Here is a 20,818-nt window from a genome sequence, read left to right as displayed (position 1 = left end):
GGAATGAATATATTACTTGTTGCTCTCTATGTTGATGATCTTATTTTCCTGGGCAGTAATAATGAGATGATAGAAGAATTCAAAAGCATAATGACACGTGAATTCGAGATGACAGATTTAGGCCTGATGAGATTCTTTCTTGGTCTGGAAGTTCGACAAGAAGAAACAGGAATCTTCATTTCACAAGAAAAATATGCAAAAGAAATCTTGAAAAGATATAAGATGGAAAGCTGTAATCCGGCTTCGACGCCAATGGAACCAGGAACAAAACTGTCGAAATTTGATGGAGGAGAACGTGTCGAAGCAGGAAGATATCGAAGTTTGGTAGGAAGTCTTCGCTATCTCACATGTACAAGACCAGATATCTCATTAAGTGTAGGCATTGTAAGTCGATTCATGGAGGAGCCAGTTTATACACATTGGAAGGCATTGAAGCGAATTCTGAGGTACATCCAAGGAACAGTGTCACTTGGGATGTTTTACTCAAAGTCAGAGAAATACAAGTTGGTTGGTTACTCTGACAGTGATTGGTGCGGAGACATAGATGATCGAAAAAGCACCTCTGGATATGTGTTTTTCATGGGAAATACTGCTTTTACTTGGCTTTCTAAAAAGCAGCCAATAGTAACTCTTTCGACATGTGAAGCAGAATATGTAGCAGTATCCTGGTGTGTTTGTCATGCAATATGACTCAGAAGATTGATGAGCAAAATTGAGCTAGAACAGAAAGATGCTACAATAATACAAGTTGACAACAGGTCAGCAATTGAGTTAGCAAAGAATCCAGTAAACCATGAAAGAAGCAAACACATTGACGTTCGTTTTCACTTTATTCGAGAACACGTGAAGGAAGGAAGTGTCGAATTGAAGCATGTAGCAAGTAAGGACCAAGCAGCTGATATCTTCACAAAACCACTATCAAAAGAAATCTTCGACAGAGGCAAGAAGTTGATAGGAATGATGAATAGAAGAAACATTTAAGTTTACAGAGGAGTTTTGTTGAATAAACTTAAATGCTAGAGTTAGTGGGCTTTAATAATAAGTTAATGGAGAGTTTTGGAAGGTTAAGAGACAGTGGGAAAATTAAGAGTATTTACTATTTGTCATTATTAGTAGAATAGCTAAAGTCTGTTTTGTATGTATAAAGTCCAATTTTACATTCCAATAAAATACAGAAGTTCATAAAACTACTCGCTTCTTCTGACAGCGAAATGAGCGTGGTAGATGCAATCAAAATAATATAGTATTCTCATGCTTAGTGCATAAGACAAATCGGTATCTTTATATTGTATTCTGCTTTACAATGGGAATCTTTATATAGTATTCATTTTATATTAGTTTTGTATTATTGTACTACTTTACAGAACTGCATTGTTTAGATACCTTCATCTAAGCATTCTCGTGGCGAGATAAGCGTGGTAGGTGCAATGAAAAAAATATAGTATTCTCGTGGTTAGGGCCAGAGATAATGGCTACAGAACTGCATTGTCTTGGAAAATGCAACGGATATATAATGTGAGTGTTTTGTTTAGATAGCTTCATCTAAGCATTCTTCTTCCCTTAGCTCTACAATCATGGACCTTCCCAACATTTTTTCTAGCTTTACCTTAATGGCATCCTTTCTCTTCCTCTTCCTACTATTCAAAATAGTTACAAGATGGACTACTTCTAAAACCTCTAACCCCAAATTACCACCTGGACCATGGAGACTACCCTTCATAGGGAACATACATCAGATTATCAGCAGCCCAATGCCTCATCATTCCTTCAAACATTTGGCACAAAAATATGGACCTTTGATGTACCTAAAACTTGGTGAGGTACCATACGTAATAGTTACTTCACAAGAAATGGCCAAAGAGGTAATGCAAACACAAGACCTCAACTTTTGTGATAGGCCAAACCTTATGTTGTCCACAATATTTAGTTACAATAAAACTGATATTATATTCCCTATATATGAAGAGCACTGGAGACAACTACGGAAGATATGCGTTATAGAGCTATTGAGTGTAAAGCGTGTCCAGTCATTTGGATCCATAAGAGAAGAAGAGGTGTCAGATCTTGTTAAATCAATTTCTTCAAATGAAGGACTGGTTGTTAATCTCACTCATCAGATCTTTTCAATGACATATGGAATAGTTGCGCGTGCAGCATTTGGGAAAAAGAGCAAACACCAACAAGTATTCATATCATTAAGTAATGAAATGATAAATATGCTAGGAGGAATTTATGTTGCTGATTTGTATCCTTCTATTAAAATTCTTCAAAGTATGAGTAGGGCGAAGACAAAATTCGAAAAACTTCATAGCGAGATTGATATTATATTGCAAGACATCATCAACGATCACCGAAGCATTCACAAGGAAGCTGGCAAAGATGAAGATCTAGTTGATGCCCTTATCAAGATTCAACAGGAAAATGATCAATCGCAACATCAACTAACTGACGACAATATGAAATCAATCATCCAGGTTAGTCTACAACCAAAATTGTTTGTCTTTTTTAATTAAAGTAGCTTCACTATTCCATACCCTACTTGTAGGACATGTTTGCTGCTGGTACCGAAACATCGTCAGTGCTTTTGTTATGGGGGATGTCTGAGTTAGTAAAGAATCCAAAAGTAATGGAAAAAGTACAAGGTGAAGTAAGAAAAGTGTTTGATAAGAAAGGGAGTGTAGATGAATCAGAGTTGCACCAGTTGGTATACTTAAAGTGTGTCATCAAAGAAACACTAAGGTTGCATCCTATTGTACCATTGTTAGTTCCACGAGAATGTAGAGAGAGATGCCAAATCAATGGCTATGAGATCCCAGCTAAGACAAGGGTGATGGTAAATGCTTGGGCTATTGGAAGAGATCCAAAGTATTGGGTTGAAGCTGAGAGTTTCAAACCTGAGAGATTTCTTAATAACCCAATTGATTTCAAAGGCACAGACTTTGAATACATACCATTTGGTGCCGGAAGGAGGATGTGTCCAGGAATAGCATTTGCCTCACCTAACGTTGAGCTACCGCTTGCTAAATTACTTTACCACTTTGATTGGAAGCTTCCCAATGAAATGAAAAATGAAGAAATTGATATGACTGAGACATTTGGATTGACTGTTGGAAGAAAACATGATTTGTGCTTAATTCCTACTACTCGTCGTCTTTGATTTTTCTTACATTAATTTTAATTATTGCATTTGGAAAATGATTGTAATAAAAAGAGAAAATTTTATTATCTTTCCGATGAAGGAGTGTAATATTCTTAATAAAGTTTGTATTAGTAAAATAGTTCACATTTTATAATCTGAAGATTCTAAGTTTGATAATTGATTTTAAAAATAGTATAGAAATTACATAATTAGTACAATTTATGCATATTCTATGAATGGTTGAAAATTTTAACCATCATTATAAACATAACATTTAAAAAAAAATACTGAAAAATAAAAAATGACACGGAATTAATAAGAAATTCAATGACCCGCACGATTGAAACGTCCTCCTGTTCCACATCCAGGTGCGTTAGTCTGTCTTCGATGTCTGTCACGATTCTCTTGAGGTGTTTAAGGTCTTTGAGTGGTGACACGATCCAATGGTGGCTGGTGTGAATGTCCGGTGGAAGGTCTAACGGTATTTGATAGATGTGTCATCATTTGTTCCCAATAGATGGGGGGTTCTCGCCAACTGCGCTTCCGTAATTGAGTTCGGTGTCCATGTTCTCATTGTTGGATCGTTGTGGTTGGATGAATTGTTGACGGTATGGTTGCTCTAATTGGGACATTGAATCTGTGTGGAAACGAATCAATGGTTCATGGGGCGTACTATAGTCAAACAATGGTTGGAGTTGTGGTAATGAGATGTTTGAGTGGTCATTGGTGGGGAGCTACAATGGCATGAATTGTACGAATAATCTGGGCTATAGACTTTTGTGGTGGCTGTGTATGGTTGTTGGTGGGTAGGGTTTGATTCTTGATTTTGAGGTTAGGTGTGTGACATGAATGGGTTGCGAGGTTGGGTGTTTGGTTGTTAGGTGTATATGGTGTGAGGTTGGTCGTTGGATTTGAGTTGTTTGACATTGTTCTTGGACGGGGACTTGTAGTTGGGGGTATGATGACGAAGCTAGTTGACGTGAATCAATCAAATACCTTGTCTTAGACACAAATTGTGGCGTTGTAACCGACCTAAACCATGCCATATACTATTGAGTTGGTCTAGCACCCTGTATGACTGATTCGTTTAAGATGTGTTGTCGTTGATTCCTCCAATGACGACACATCTCTTTTGCGAAGTCTCTCCAGTCGGAATAATCCCATTGGACATCGACTCTTTTTTTATGCCAATCTCCCAAACACGTTGGAGGTTCTAGAATTTGTTGCTGCATGCCGAACTGCAGTTTTACCCGGTCACTCGGGTGCATCTCCACAGTAGTGAACCAAATAATTGGTGTTTTTGTTGTCCAAACTGCAACATCATCATGGTTAACCTGATGATCAAGACCCATATATGACCTTCAGATAAACTATACAAGAATACGACATGATTAGATAATAAATAATTTGATAATTATTTTTATATCAAAATAGAGTTGTGTATGAGTATTACATCGTTTGGTCCAATGTGATCCAATAGATTGTGATAGATTACTATATCGTGTTTCAGACACCTATTGTAGTTCATCCCTCTAATTGACCACCTAGATCAAAAACAATTGAAAAATATTATTTACAGTTAGTTGTAATATAAAGTCTAATTAATTAGATGGTAATTTTTTTAACTTACTTTGTTGCAAACGAATATGAATGGTTTCTCGTTTACCAGGGCGAGTGACAACATTCTTGGCCAACCCCATGCTTGTAGCAAATATGCGCATGAATAAAACGTACAAGTATTTTTTTGGCATTTTTACACATAAATATAGATGGGCCAAAACAGTTGAACCCCAACTATATGTGCTTACCTTATTTATGTTTCGTAACAACGGTAAATACATAATATTTACCGTATTACCAGTACTTTCGGGAAATAAAAAAATTACCAAATAAAACCATAATATAACACCGAGCTTTAATTATTTTTTCATACTCGGTAGATTCTTCGGTCAATGTTATACTCGCATAATATTGTTTGAGATATCTTAAATTAATACCTTTCCCCTTAGCTTGATCAGATGTCTCTCCCGCAGCTTGGTCGTCACACAAAGGGGCACCTAATAATTCATTGCAAATAGAGTTATCCTGGTTAACTCTACCATTTATGGCCTTACCATCGATACGTAGACCCAACAACATGTAGACGTCCTCAAGTGTGACGGTACACTCACCGAAAGAAAGGTGAAATGTGTGGGTCTCGGGTCTTCATGTCTCCAACAAAGCAAGAATAAATTTATAGTCAACCGAGTACGGGACTATGTTAAGGAGATTACCAAAACTGCATCCTCGAATATATGGTTCTATCAAAGGATTATGAGGTACATATTCATGTACACGACATTGAAATCATTTTGGGTCCTAATAAAACATAAGTAAGAAATAAAATAAGAAGAAGTAATATATAATAAAAACAAAATAAGAAATAAATATGAAATAAATACGAAATAAGTAAGAAGAAGTAATAACATACAAATGTCGAGATATTGTCGATTGTTCCTCGATGTTCATCACCCATAGTCAATAGAGACATAATGCTGCAGAGGTTGAGTGTGGTAAAGGTGGAGTGTTGCAGAAGTTGATTGTTAGTGTTGCAGAGGTTAAGTGTTGTTAGTTGATGCCCTATTTATAGATGAATAAGTATTGTAGAGGTTGAATAGGTACGCAACATGTGAAGCATTGGATAGGGTGCATGCATGTGAGATAGATGTAGGTGTCTAAGGCTAGGGCGCATGCCTTGCTTTATGACATGCATGGTCACATGCGCCAAGGCTAGTGGCGCTTGCATGCCTTTTTATGAATGCAAGGAAGAGGCGCCTAAGGCTAGGGCGCATACCTTACTTTATGCGCCATTGGAATGGGCACCTGCCTTGGATTATTATGGCAAAGTGATTCCTTGTGTGCAGGCGCACGCTTGTAGTGTTAGGGCAGAGATTCCTTGCAGGCGCACGCTTGTAGTGTTAGGGCAGAGATTCCTTGCAGGCGCATGCATTGTATTATCTTGTCTCTGGAAGGATTATTTGCATTGCATTGTCTTGTCTTTACAGATTAATTGTGTGATCAGTGCATACACCATCTACCCTATTTAAATTCATGTGAATAACAGATCAATGCATTCACCATTAGTACCCATACAGATCAGTAGAAACACTAAAGTTAAATTTTAAAAAATGTCTTCCTCGCCACATTACATGATCAGTGCTCATACCGAAGGTGAAATATTTGAGCATCAATTATTCGGGTTTTTTTGCAACACAGAAGTAATTCGATTTATAATAAATCGACGATCAAATTTTTCACATCTGAAACAAAGAATAGAAAAGAAATTGCAGTGCAGTCCTGTGGGCCAAATCATCTATAAAAATCTGGTGTTGTTTGCAGACAACCAGGTAAAGTTTTATCAGTTGAAGATTCGAGAAGATTATGGTGTTCATCATATGTTTGTCAATCATGAACAATATGGGTACAACGATATAGAGTTATATATATTACCACCTTAACAACAAGTGTCTCAGTTTATTGATCAGTCACAAGTGTTTTGTGAAACTGATGACGACGAACAAGTTGAGGTCAATGTTGTAGAAGAGGAAGAAGAAGAAGTTGAGTTATTGGTTGATTCAATGGTTAATGATGAAGAAGAAGAGGAGCCATTACCAGTTATTCATGTATATTGTCCACCTCAACACATGACAAGCTTGGATTTGGGTGCCGATGAACCTTCATCAGATATATTGTACAATCCTTATGTGCAAATTCAAGGATCATTGAAAGAAGGACACACATTTCTCACAAAAGAAAATTGTATAAAATTTATTAAAAAGTTTCACATGGAACTATCAGCTGATTACAGAGTTGATAGAACTAATGCAATGAGGTACAAGATTTATTGTCGAAATGAGCACTACCTTTTTAGGTTGTCAGCTTCGTACCAGAAGAGGACTGATTCTTGAGAGATTGGATCCATGGGTCCAGTTCACACATGCATGCTCACGAACCCATTGCAAGACCATCAGAAACTTAGCTCTCAGTTAATATGCGATGAAATTTTGTCTGTCATTAGCGACAATCCATCGTTAAAGGTGAGTACAATAATCTGCATCAGTTGTTACTGATTAAAGGCATAAACTGCATCAGTTGTTACTGATTAACACCGAAGAATTTGAGGTGGAAGATTAATCCAGTTACTCCCCTCAGAAGCAAGGTTTTGGGAAGTCATATCTAGTAGGGATGTTAGTGGTCACTGAATTCAATGTAAACCTTTCCTTATTGCCATTTTCAAAAAAATGTAACACTCTATGGAGCTACGCCATTTGTGTGCTACCATTCTTGAATAAAATACAAGTTTTCCCAATCATTGTTAATTTGTGTTCATCTATGCTCTTCTTTGTTATGCAAAATGTCATTTATTTGTTAATAATGAAATTTTGAAACTTGGAAAAAGAATTTGAAACTTAGAACAAATTTACTTTGATACATGTGAAAATCGAAGGAAAATCATTTGTTTCCCCAAAAGCCTCAAGGTTGCATAAATATTCCAGGATCACCAACAAAAGTCCCCATGGAATGTAACTCATTAATCCTCAGGAAGGATGGACTTTTGGTTATTTATAACTGTCAATCATGATAGTTTCTCCTCTGGATGCGCCTGTTAATTGTACGGGTATGAGTTATTGGTGTTGAGGAATCAGAATCTCTGTCCCTACAAACACCCAGTCTGCTAAGTGTCAGCATTCTCATAATCATGATCATTCATATGTCATGCATAAAAGGAAATTCAAATCATGCATAGCCGAAAGGTATTTTGTGCTCATTTTGCATTGACCCAGGTCTCGTTGTCAATCCTATGTCCTTGGACCTCTAATTCCAGTTTGTCTTTGGTATCCTTAAACCAACATCCGGTTTTCATGGTCATTTTCAAGTCCAATTATTATTGGCAAAATCCGTTAAAAGCTGGTTGTAGTCCATTGCTTACGGTCAGAGTCCAATTGTTGCTATTCCGGTATCAGGTCATACTTGAACCTGTTCTGAAGGTCTAATTTTTGTTCAATACCATTCAGGTCATATCTGAACCTGTTGTTGAGCTCTATTCCGGTGTCAGGTCATACTTGAACCTGTACTGAAGTTTTTTCTCTTTTGTTCAATACTATTCAGGTCATGTTTGAACCTGTTTGTTGAGCTTTATTCCGGTGTCAGGTCATACTTGAACCTGTACTGAAGATTTTTCTCTTTTTGTTCAATACCATTCAGGTCATATCTAAACCTGTTGTTGAACCCTTATTCCGGTATCAGGTCATACTTGAACCTGTACTGAAGATTTTTCTCTGTTGTTCAATCCTATTCAGGTCATATATGAACCTGTTATTGAACTTTTATCCATTGTCAGGTCATATATGAACCTGTCGTTCAATCCTATTCCGGTCATATATGAACCTGTTATTGAACTTTTATCCATTGTCAGGTCATATATGAACCTGTCGTTCAATCCTATTCCGGTCATATATGAACCTGTTATTGAACTTTAATCCATTGTCAGGTCATATCTGAACCTGTTTTTGAACTTTTATTCCAGTATTATCAGGTCATATATGAACCTGTTTGATACGCCCTTCTTGTTTTCTTTTCTGAGTTTGTTAGGTCATATCCGAACCTGCTGTCAGAATTTCTTGATATCCCCCAACATCGGTCAGGTCATATATGAACCTGTTTTGTCGTGTTCTATTCCAGCGTTGTCAGGTCATATATGAACCTGCTGTGACATTTTCCTGCTTATTCGGGTCTAGTAAGTCATGTATGAACTTACTACCGATACCCCTTGTACTCTGAAGGTTGTTTATCAACTTTCACTTTGGGTACTCCCCAGTGTGTGTCTGATTCTCCAGCAGGACTGTTTCCCCAGCAAGTTGTTTTTTTTTACCCCATTTGTCTGTCTCCCTGTGGGTTACCAGCATTCCCCATAGATTGGTCTGTCTAGTAGCATCTCCTGTCAAGGGTCCATCATATCCCTAGCAGATAAAAATTACAAAAAAAAATCATGCATCCATGCATATTATATCATGTCATATCACATCATGGCATAGGGATTCAGGATCAAAATCCGGGTCTTCTTAGTATTTAACCATCTCCCACTACGATCATATGAAGAGTGTCCTGCTTCATATTCTCTAGTTGAAGATACTTAAATAGGGGCAACTGTCATACCCCGATTTTGGTCCTGAATTTCTTATGTTTTAATTTTGTTTAACATGTTTGGCCCAACCTTACTTTGGTCTTATATGAGGATTGGTTTTGGTCCAAAGTTATGGTGTTGTTCATATGATTGTTAATACTCATAACCAATTTTCTCGTGTCACAAGCCAATGGCCAATCATGCCACTTGATTCATGAATATCCCTTTCAAACCCCAATCTTGTGCCTTTGGTTATCCGTCTTTTGATGCCAAAAGTAAGAAAGTTGAAAGGACTTGCACCTCGAAAGAAAGCAAGTATTTGTCATCGGAAAGCTATTCTGAGCTCCATAACTGAACTTGATATCACTGAGCTGCCTCATTTGTTCTATTTTGGATAAATTTCACTTTTCAGAACTTTCTCACACTGAAGAACCTAAGAAAGCTTTGGTTGGTGTTTCTGACATGGGGATCAGTGACATTGTTTCTTCAGTTAATATAAGAAACTTTGGTGTGTCTGATGTGAACACAGATATACAGACGTGCCTCTATAAAGTTGTGCTTCCTAAAATACAAAAGCTGATGGATTCAGATTCAGAAAAGGTCAATGTAAATATCAGTCTTGCTGCATTGAAACTACTTAAGTTACTTCCAGGTGATATGATGGACACATATCTTCCAACAATCGTTCATCGAATTTCAAACTTCTTAAAGAGTCATCTAGAAAGCATTCATGATGAAGCTAGGTCTGCATTGGCTACTTGTTTGAAAGAACTTGGATTAGAATACTTGCAATTCATTGTTAAGGTTTTGCGATCTACCTTAAAGCGAGGATATGAACTTCATGTCCTAGGATACACACTGAATTTTATTTTGTCCAAGTGTCTTTCAAGTGCACTTAGTGGAAAGATAGATTATTGTTTGGGGGATCTCCTTTCTATCATAGAGAATGACATTTTTGGAGCTGTTGCCGAACAGAAGGAGGTGGAAAAGATAGCTTCAAAAATGAAGGAAACAAAGAAGAAAAAGTCATTTGAGAGCTTGAAATTGGTGGCCCAAAACGTAACATTCAAAAACAATGCGCTAAAGCTGCTTGCACAAGTGACTGCTCATTTGAAGAAGCATGTCTCGCAAAATGTAAAAGGAAGATTGGAAAATATGTTGCATAGTATAGCTGCTGGTATTGAAAGCAATCCATTTGTAGATTAGACTGATTTATTTGTCTTTATTTATGGCATTGTTGAGGATGGCTTAAAGAATGAAATTGGTTGGCATGAGAATGAGTTGACAAAACTGGAAGATAAGGATAGGCGTACTAATGCTAAAAAAATATATTTTCAGGCCGTGTAGTTGCTAGTGGCTTATTATGCTCACATCTGATAACAGGTTTGGTATTAGAATATTACATAAACGTATGAAGGGTTTGAAACAGGGTGTAAAAGATGAAAATGCCTTATCCTTATTAGATCCTTTTGTCAAGCTATTAAGTGATTGGTTTGTCCTCGAAGTACGAGGACATATTGTCTGCTTCTCTTGGATGCCTTACTGTACTGGTCAAATTGCCTTTACCATCTCTTCAAGTACATGCTGAGAAAATAAAGTCTGTTGTGCTGGATATTGCCCGAAGTTCAGTAAACTCTATCAGTCCTTTAATGCAGTCATGTTTGACATTGCTGACTATGCTTTTGAGAAACACTGAGATTTCTCTCACCCCAGACCAAATACATATACTAATTCAGCTCAAGATCATGACCGGAACAAAACAAAATACTTTATGTCTTCTTTTTCTTCTTCCGCAAGAATTCTCCGGTATCTGATCTGTCTTGTAAACGTTTGGATTGTTGAGCACGTATCTCAAGCAGTTTTGATCTTGCATCTTGGAAAAGGGCATCTGATCTTGAAGCCAACAATTGCTGAAAGATCATTCAAAAACTGAATAAGCTTTACTATCAATGGTGACTGGTGAGCAACAAATAAGAATATTTTATACAAACCTGGATATGATCCATGGCTGCAAGGTTAAAACCAAATATATCTTTCCAACCCTGAAACAATGTTCAAACAAAAAGTTTGTCAAGGACACATTCCATAAAAGTGGAATAACAGATACATTTAATTTTAAAAAATATGTAGTAGGAACATGCCAACTTTTGCAAGACAACCACAAATTCATCACTCTTCAAAAACAGAATGGACTTCAATATTAATGATAGTAACAGTTATCAATTGGTCTACGAGGATCAAAAACACGTCCATGGCCTACGGAGAATGGATTCTGATAGCAATTTGGATATTGCTTTTGCTAGAGGCTATGTTACTGAAGCTGACAATGGGGCATATCATAATAAGTCGAGCAGATACCAGTGTGAACATGGTGGTATCAGATAAGAACCGAGTGCATTTTCTATACAATTATCAAGTAGGTTTCCTGACGGATGCGATCAAGTTTCAAGCGGCATCAAATACTCCTCGTTCATGCCAACCTTTTAGGGGTCGAATACTGCAGCGACAACAAACGACTGATAACCAATTGCAAAATGTTGGGCAACGTGGGCAGGTGATGGAGCAGCATCAGCAACAGATGATGTCCTTCCTAGCAAAGGCTATGCATAGTCCTGGCTTCACGGCTCAATTTTCACAGCAGCAGACTGAAAGTAATAGACATGTCACCAGAGGTAAAAAGAGGCAGCTCAGCATGTACCTGAAATAAAGAAAATGGTGTTCTTGTTAAAACAAGGAAATAAAGAGCAAATGGTGAAAATGCTTGGAAGAAATCAAAAAGGAAATTATTGCAGGGTTCCAACAAGTACAGGAACAGTTCCACAGGCATGGGAGAAACGCAATGTTGCAAAGAGAAAGGCATTGACAGAAGCAACAAATTTTCAACAATTCAATGTTATTGAAATCACAAGGAAAATTTCAGGTCAGGAGATATTCAAGCGTGTAAAGCAACCCGAAAATCAGTTAATAGCTCGCTGAAAGAGATCACAAAGGAGTTAAAATCACCTGTAGCATTCTTGCAGTCTTCTCCACAAGCCACACCAATATTACCCAAGGTGGAGGAAGTTATTGCCAAGGAGAGAGATTTGCAGGAGAAGCTTATGGCAAAACACTCTACCGTTGTTGACTGTTACGAGAAGGAAATTAGTCAAGTTTGAGAAAATGTTGTTTGGTGAGGAAATCAAGAACATACTGCCAGAAAGTGATGCACAAGAACCTAGCGGTTTGATCCATCACCTTTGCTCCATGAAACCTCCTGAAATGCAAAATCCACAATTGATCATGTCATGTCAGCCTACCAAACTATTCCAAATTAAAGTCAAATAGAGTAGCTTTACGACATTAAGCAAGCTAAGATCAATACCAGCGGGCCACCTTGAACCTCAACCTTGTCCTCAGCCTCCAGGTTACCCGAAATTTCACTGTAGTAAAAAATACAACTAATTAGCCAAAGCAGTAAAATTTCAGAGAATTCCCAATTTGGCATCCAGACAAAACAATTGGAAAAAGTGTGGTTCAGATTACCTTTTTCAAGTCCAATCATCGAAATATGTAGTCCAATTCTGAGCATCAAAAACACTGCCAGGAAATTCCTCTTTTGAACCTTTGAATCCCAAACTGAAAACCCTAATCTGCAAATATAAAAAGGAGATTTTGAGGATCAGCCGAAAAGGAGAACCCTAAAAAAAAACAGTATTTGGAGAAGAGCGGCTACCACTCAAAAAACCTAGAGGAATTGAACACGACCAAAACCCTAAACAAAAATTCTAATCGAAACCCTATTGATTTCAAGCCGCCACCTTTGAACACGAAGAAAACTCTTTTAACGGCGACAGTTCAAAAGGGAAGAAGACGAACCCCTAAGAACACCACAACAAAAGCCATCAGAGCTATTCTGGAGAACCCAAGCGAAGCTATAAAAGTGTTGAGTCCAAAGGAAAAGGAAGAGAAGTGGTCGCTCACCTGTTCATCTGCTCCAAAGTACCCCGATCCGGTAAATTTATTTCCCCTTTTTGCGTTTCGTTCCCAGATTCACGAGCTGTGCATAGTTTATCTCTTCCATGCTTTGTTTCCATTTCTCTGCAAAAATGTTTGTCCCCTTTTGTCGTTTGATGTCGGAGGTTGATTAGAGTTCAGGATTTGGTAGATGTCCATTGCATTTGTTTTCTTTTTTTCTTAATACTGAAGTTCGGTTTGGGGAAGGAAAAATAGACTGTGACTTATTTCTGTAAGTGTTTCAAGCTGAGAAGAGAAAGGTCGGGGCGGAGGGAAATGCTTCATGTTTAGTTTTGCTTTTGTATTAAAGTGAATCTTTAAGGTCATTAATGATGACTCTTATCCCACTGCCCAAGGAGGACTACCGTTTTGTTTCTCCTTCTGCATTAATGGCCATTTTCTTGGTCACCCCAGGTGACCGTTGGAATTGAAGGGGTTTATTCCCCACGTGTCCTCATCATCAAATTCTATTATTTCTTTTATTTCTTTTCCTTTTCTTTCAAAAAAATAAAAAAAAAACAAACTCTATTTTATTTAAATAAAGTTTTATTTAACAATTAAATCTTTATTATTATTATTACTAACTCATATTTAATTATATAGTCTTCTTATTTAATTAATTAACATGTTTCTCTTATCATTTATTTTATTTATTCTTATTTTTATTTTATTTTTTTAATATTATTTAGGCAATTATTTATTTATTTTGGGATTTACGAGAATTATTATATTTGTGCTTGTCCATTCATTTTTACGAATTATTGATTTTATGTGTGAGGTGTGCTACAATCATGATGAATCATCTCATTTTCCTTGATGAAAAGAAAAACCATTCAAAGAAATAATAAAAATGAATCACCTAATTCTCGATTCAACGTCGAGCCCATTTCCATACCCTTGTAAGTCGAGTGCTTTTAAGCATCGCCATCAACCTCACATGGCTTACTCTTGGGCCTTCTTACAATGAACTTAACTTTCAATAATGTCAAACCTCGGTACTTTAATTGTTTTAATCTAATATTCAAAATCATTTTCTTAATAAAGTTGGAAGAAAAAGGTTACCTGGATGGAATGTCCATTCGTAATCCCGAATATTAGGCTCAAGCTGTAAGAGCTTGCAAGTCGTTAATATTCGTCTTCTCTTTAATACTCTAATATTCAAAATCATTTTCTAAATGAAAGTTGGAAGAAAAAGGTTACCTGGATGGAATGTCCAGTCGTAATCCCGAATATTAGGCTCAAGCTGTAAGAGCTTGCAAGTCGTTAATATTCGTCTTCTCTTTAATACTCTAATATTCAAAATCATTTTCTAAATGAAAGTTGGAAGAAAAAGATTACCTGGATGGAATGTCCAGTCGTAATCCCGAATATTAGGCTCAAGCTGTAAGAGCTTGCAAGTCGTTAATATTCGTCTTCTCTTTAAAACTCCAATATTCAAAATCATTTTCTAAATGAAAGTTGGAAGAAAAAGATTACCTGGATGGAATGTCCAGTCGTAATCCCGAATATTAGGCTCAAGCTGTAAGAGCTTGCAAGCCATAAATATTCGTCTTCTCTCCAAAACACCTGTAAATATCTCAAACCATCTTCTTAATAAAGTTGGAAGAAAAAGATTACCTGGAGGGAATATCCAGTCGTAATCCCGAATATTAGGCTCAAGCTGTAAGAGCTTGCAAGCCATAAATATTCGTCTTCCCTCCAAAACATTCATAAATATTCGAATCATTTTCTTAGCGATATTGGAAAGAAACAGACTGCCTGGGTGGAATGTCCAGACGTAGTCCCGAGTATTAGACCCAAGCTGTAAGAGCTTGTAGGTCATAAGTACTCGTCTTTCAAACTTCAAAATACCTAATTCCTACCTTAATACTTTTTCAATAAAGATGGAAATGGAACATGGTGTATACCGTGCGCTCCTGAGGCTAGGATTCGAGATGTATATCTCGCTCATCCAAGTTCTCGCCATCACTCAAAATACATCCAACCAATCAAACCCTTTTCTCGCCGCCGTGCGACTAATCAAAGAACCTTTTTTATAAATGAAAGATATATTGTCTTAAGTGATACAAAACAATGTTTCGGCCACGATTGTTGAGTAGAGATAAATGACGCTTTTCCGAATGTAGATTTATAAATCCGTTCGATGTGTGGTATGCGTTCACTCCTCATCTGTTTTGGGTAAAATGATGTTTTTGTCGATTAATACAATATAGCTTTCGCTAAAATCGACCAACAAACAAACATTTTTCTACCCAGAACTACGTAAGCCTTGATTTCTCTTTTGAGATACGTAGGAGCAGGATTTTTAAATCTTGTCAGGCCCACTAATAAAAAACTTAGGTTTAGTCCTTCGTCAAAAATCCAAAAACATTTCTCCTCTCTTTTATTCTTTCTTTCCCACCTAATAAACTGAAAAGCCTAACATTTCAAACTAACACTAATGCACACAACTGACCTAATGGTTCCCGTTGAGTACAACGGACGTGAGGGGTGCTAATACCTTCCCCTTGCGTAATCGACTCCCGAACCCTGATATTGGTTGCGATGACCATATCTTATCCTTTCTTTTCTTTTAGGGATTTTATCGATATTTTCCCTTTCCTATTTTTGGGAATAAATAAAGTTCGGTGGCGACTCTGTTCAGTCCATCATTGCGAGCGTGCGATCGCGCTTTGCTTTGAAGTCGTATCCCCATTTTTTCGAGGTGCGACAGATGGCGACTCTGCTGGGGAAGATAATAATATCCCTAAGTGAGTCAAGCCTAGTTAGGTCGTTTGTGTGCCTTTGTTTGTTTACCTATGTGGCTTTTCTTTATTGTTTTTACTATCTCTATTGTCATATTGATATGAATCTGTTGTATTGGTTCGATTATGGTTTGGTACTTGGATATTCTGATTGCAAACCTTGTGGGAAAGATTTTTCACCCGAGTCTTGAGTAAAAACATAAGATAGGACGAGGTTGAGTAGTGCGGGTCCGCGAGATGTATTTCTCGTTGGGTCGGTACGAGAACCTCACTTAGAGTAGATTCTTGAGAGGATGTTGTCGCTCGGCAAGTAAGTTGCCGTAAGCTTCGATATTTTCTTAAGGATCCATGACTCTGAGAACCATTTGTAGAACCTTAGTTCTTTGCCCCACTAGGAAAGATGGTTGCGTAGTGTGGGTCTGCGAGATGTATTTCTCATTAGATCGATGCGAGAACCTCACTTAGAGTAGATTCTTTAGATGGAGTTGATGCCCGGCAAGTAAGTTGCCGCAGGTAGCAAACAGTCTAATGGATCCATGACTCTAGGAACGTTTTCCAAAATAACCTTAGACCATACCTGGTGAGAACCATGTTCTATACAAAGCAATCAGACTTATCCATGCCTTAAGCCTATTGGACCTATACAAAAAAGAATGTATTACATTCATACATTGCATCAACATCATAAAAAGCAAACTCTTAGTTACCTTTTATTTGCTTCAGGAATTGAGAACTTGAAAATGACAACTTCAGTGAGACACACTTTCACGCTTAAGTACAAGGAACCTAAGTTGGATGGTCTGAAGGGTTTGATCTCTGATTTGTCTCTCAGCAGACGTGATGAGTTTGGAAAAAGCTATGGGAAAATTTTGAGCCTTCTAAATAAGAAAGTTGGCTATGGAATTATCGGCTCTCTGGCACAATATTATGATCCACCTCTACGTTGTTTCACATTCGCTGATTTCCAGCTAGCTCCCATTTTGGAAGAAGTCGAGAGGATCGTGGGACTCAAGTTGAAAGATTTTAATCCATTCCCAAAGCTCGAAGAAGATATGGGCCCAAAGAAGATAGCTTCGGCCCTAAGTATCAATGTCCCGACTGTTCGAGACAATTGGGCTGAAAAAGGGGGTTACAAAGGTTTTGCCGCGATGTTTTTGGAGGATTTAGCTCTAAAGTTCAAGAAAAGTGGAAACTGGAATGCATTCTATGCTGTGGTGGCTTTATTGATCCATGGGATTGTGTTATTCCCAAATGTTGAAAAATTTGTGGATCAAGTGGCCATAGAAGTCTTTCTCTCTGGCAATCCAGTACCATTTCTCTTAGCTGATATTTACTATGCCCTTCACACTCGACATGAAAAGAGGGGTGGAGTGTTGTTGTGTTGTGCTCCTTTGCTTTACACTTGGTTCATGCAACACATGCCTGAAGAAGGTCCTTTTGTGGCAAAAGAACTTAAGTCTCCTCAGAAATTAGCTTCTCTCACCGCAAGTTCCATCAGGTGGTATATCCGAGAGTGGGAAACCCCAGACATTATAGTCAGTTGTGGGGAATTTCCTAATGTACTGCTGTTGGGCACCAAGGGTTGCATAAGCTATAACCCTGTGTTATCTCGATTACAACACGGTTACCCGATGGATGGTCCTCCTGACGCAAAGGACTTACAGCCATTTGTGCTCTCCGACATCCAAGCAAGCAATCCTGATGTAAGAGCAGTACGAAAGGCTTGGTTAAAGGTTGTAAGAATGGGTAAAGAGTTTGGAAAGAGAAACATTCTTGCCAAAGAACCTTACACGCAATGGGTGAAAGAAAGAGTTGAGAAAATCCAGTTGCCATATATCTTAAAGGCTCCAGCTCTTCCTAAAACTCCTGAGCCCGAGCCCATACTCCCTGAGGACATGGAGAAACTCGTTACTAAGGTTAAGGAGCTCGAAGTGGAGAATGCCGATTTACGAATTCAGATGAACCGAGTTATCTTGGAAAATCAGAATTTGAAAGAGGAACGTAAGGGAAAAGCCCAAGAACTTGAGGATAGCAACAAGAGAGCTAGGCTTTTGGAAGACCAGAAAGATAATCTTGATCATATCCTATTGGGTTCCACATCAGTGATCCGAACCAGGAAGGAAGAGCTCAAGAAAGCTGAGTATAGGATCTGTGAGCTAGGGAGATTGTTGGATAAATCTCTTATGGATAAAAAAGAAATTAAGCTTGACTTTGAGGCACAGATCCGTGACTTGAGGGACGCTCTGAAGAAGTGCGAGGAAAAGTTGTCTTGCGAGATCCTCCAAAGGGAAGAAGCTGAAAGAAACTGTCACCATCTCAGGTACCAGTTGGAAGAAGCTACTAGGAGGTTCGCAGTTTTGGAGAGCCAGGAAGGTGATGCAGCCTACTTACTCCTAAAAAATGATTGTGTGTACTGGAAGAGGTTGTACAGAGAAGCTAGAGCAACCTTAGATGAAGATCAAAAGGTCATCAAGGAACTCCAAGAGCTCTATGTTGAATGGAATGGCAAGTTCCGCAACTTGGCTAGGTTTGTTAACCTCAACATGTTGGAACTCCCAGAAAAACTCCAGGAAGCGGACTGGTGTATGTGTCCAGAAAACACGCCTCCTCAAGTTTTCAACTTCGTCAAGTTTATCAAGAAGATGATGAATGAGCTCACCACAGATCTGGCTACGATCTTAAGAGCTGAGACATAACTCAAGTTTACTTGTACTTGAATTTGAATTGTTGGTGTTTAAATTTTCTGTATTCAAATCGTGTGTACTTGAAGTTAAATCTCTTTGTATTCGAATCTGATTTTAATTAATGGAAGGTGTCATTTTAGTTCTCAATTACTACGTGTTATTCTCTAACGTTGCTTGAATAAATAATAAAGATAACTAAGAGTTTTGCAAACAAGATGCATCCATACATGCATTCATACATTTTCAAAAAAAACAGAGTCTTATTCTGTCCTTTCTTCCTCCAGTTTCACGCTGAATTTTCAACACCAATATAACACTCGTGCCAGAGCTCGTCAAAGAATGGCAGATCAGGAGCATGAATTGGAGCGAGTGAGCTCAGAGCTCGAAGACCTGCGTGGAAACATGGGGCAGGTCATGGAGATATTACAGGTTATCAGGGCAAAGCTAGACACCCAAACAACAGTTGTTTCTGAAATCGCGGGTCCATCGATTGAACCCCAACCTGCGAGGGTGGTACCAACAACCTGGCCAACCTATGGTTTACCTCCCGGTTTCACGCCTACAGTTGAAGGCGCCCCTGGTTTTGCACCATCTGCTCAGCAGACAGCTCCTTTCCCGACCATCAACGAAAACCATCCAGTAGTTCACACGTTCGCACCTCCTCTCGTTCGGGCACATGTGCAACCCTACTTTGAGGATCAATAACATGCTCCAGACTTTTCAGATGAAGATGAGGAAAGGCAGGAAGACCTAAGAGGGATGAAGGAGAATTACCAGCTGCTTGAGAAGAGATTGAGGGCTATGGAGGGTGACCAAGTTTTTGGTGCTACAGCTAAGGAGATGTGCCTGGTGTCCGTTCTTGTGATCCCTGCAAAGTTCAGGACCCCAGATTTCGATAAGTATGAGGGCCACTCGTGTCCTAAGAGTCACCTTATTATGTACTATCGAAAAATGGCTGCGCATGTGGAGGATGATAAACTCATGATACATTGCTTCCAGGACAACTTGAGGGGTGCTCCCTCCAAGTGGTACTTAAGCCTTGATCAGAGTAGGATCCGTTGTTTTCAAGACTTATCTGATGCCTTCATCCAACATTACAAGTACAACATGGATATGGCCCCAGATAGGAGACAACTGCTCAGCATGTCCCAGAAAGACAAGGAGTCTTTTAAGGAATACGCGCAAAGATGGAGGGAAGTGGCCTCGCAAGTCGAACCACCTCTAGCTGAGAAGGAATTAGCAGATTGGTTCATGGATACAGTCAAACCTGTGTTTTATGAAAGAATGGTGAGTAGTGTGTCTGCAAGTTTCTCTGATCTGGTCGCTGTGGGCATAAAGGTCGAGTTGGGATTGAAGAATGGAAAGATGGTGACTACCTCTGAAACATCTGGTGGTAATGCCAAAAAGTTTCCTGGAGGGTTTCAAAGAAAGAAGGAGGGTGATACGAATGCAGTGTCAACCAGTCAAAGGAGGAGTCATTCATGGAAGAAGCAACACCAATTTGCTCAGCAACAACCGATTTATCCAGTACAATACGTTCAACAACCGTATGTGGCAGCAGTCACACCAAATTTTAACCAACCACAAGCTTCAGTTTATCAACCTGTTCCTGCTCAACAAGCGCCGATATACCAGCAAGCGCCCGCGCCACCTGCTTATCAACAGCCGAGGGCACAGGCTCCTCGTCCGCAAAATCCTCCAAATCAAAATAGGGTACAAAGAAGTAGAGTTCTGTTTGCTTCAATCCCTATGACATACACTGAATTGTACCCGTCATTGCTACAGAAAGGGTTGGTGACGCCCAGATCTTTGGGTCCTCCACCAAATCCTTTACCTCCATGGTACAATCCAGATGCTCATTGTCCTTTCCATGGGGGTGCCCCTGGACATGATTTAGAAGGATGTTATGCTTTAAAGCATATTGTGCGAGACCTGGTTGAAAAGAAGATTCTGTCGTTTCGAGACGTCGGACCAAATGTCAAAAATAACCCTTTGCCAGCACATGGTGATGTCAATGCCGTCGAAGATGCTTCTGATGTGTGTGTAATCAAGAACGTGGAAGATGTTAAAACTCCGTTGCTAGCGCTTCATGCTG

At 38.6% G+C, this 20,818-nt stretch overlaps 1 protein-coding gene and 1 long non-coding RNA gene across 3 annotated transcripts; one reads left to right on the top strand and one right to left on the bottom strand.

The window, feature by feature from the left end:
- Positions 1-1,430: 1,430 nt before the first annotated feature.
- Positions 1,431-3,203, top strand: LOC127117612 (cytochrome P450 71D10). Its single transcript, XM_051047685.1, has 2 exons — positions 1,431-2,474; positions 2,546-3,203. The coding sequence occupies exons 1-2, from the start codon at positions 1,575-1,577 to the stop codon at positions 3,155-3,157; spliced, it is 1,512 nt and encodes a 503-aa protein (XP_050903642.1). The 5' UTR covers positions 1,431-1,574; the 3' UTR covers positions 3,158-3,203.
- Positions 3,204-10,618: 7,415 nt separating this feature from the next.
- LOC127117609 (uncharacterized) lies at positions 10,619-13,279 on the bottom strand. Of its 2 annotated transcripts, none has more exons than XR_007802001.1 (5): positions 12,825-13,279; positions 12,664-12,721; positions 12,517-12,555; positions 11,294-12,426; positions 10,619-11,212 (listed from the first exon to the last, which is right to left on the bottom strand). It is a non-coding gene; the product is annotated as an uncharacterized LOC127117609 (long non-coding RNA). The 2 variants fall into 2 exon arrangements; XR_007802002.1 differs by having other exon boundaries at positions 12,537-12,555.
- Between the last annotated feature and the right edge of the window lie 7,539 nt (positions 13,280-20,818).

Source organism: Lathyrus oleraceus, chromosome 2 (genome assembly GCF_024323335.1).
Source record: "Lathyrus oleraceus cultivar Zhongwan6 chromosome 2, CAAS_Psat_ZW6_1.0, whole genome shotgun sequence".
NCBI lineage: Eukaryota > Viridiplantae > Streptophyta > Magnoliopsida > Fabales > Fabaceae > Lathyrus > Lathyrus oleraceus.
The sequence above is the reverse complement of the archived record's forward strand: the minus strand, read 5'-3'. Positions and strand labels throughout refer to the sequence as shown.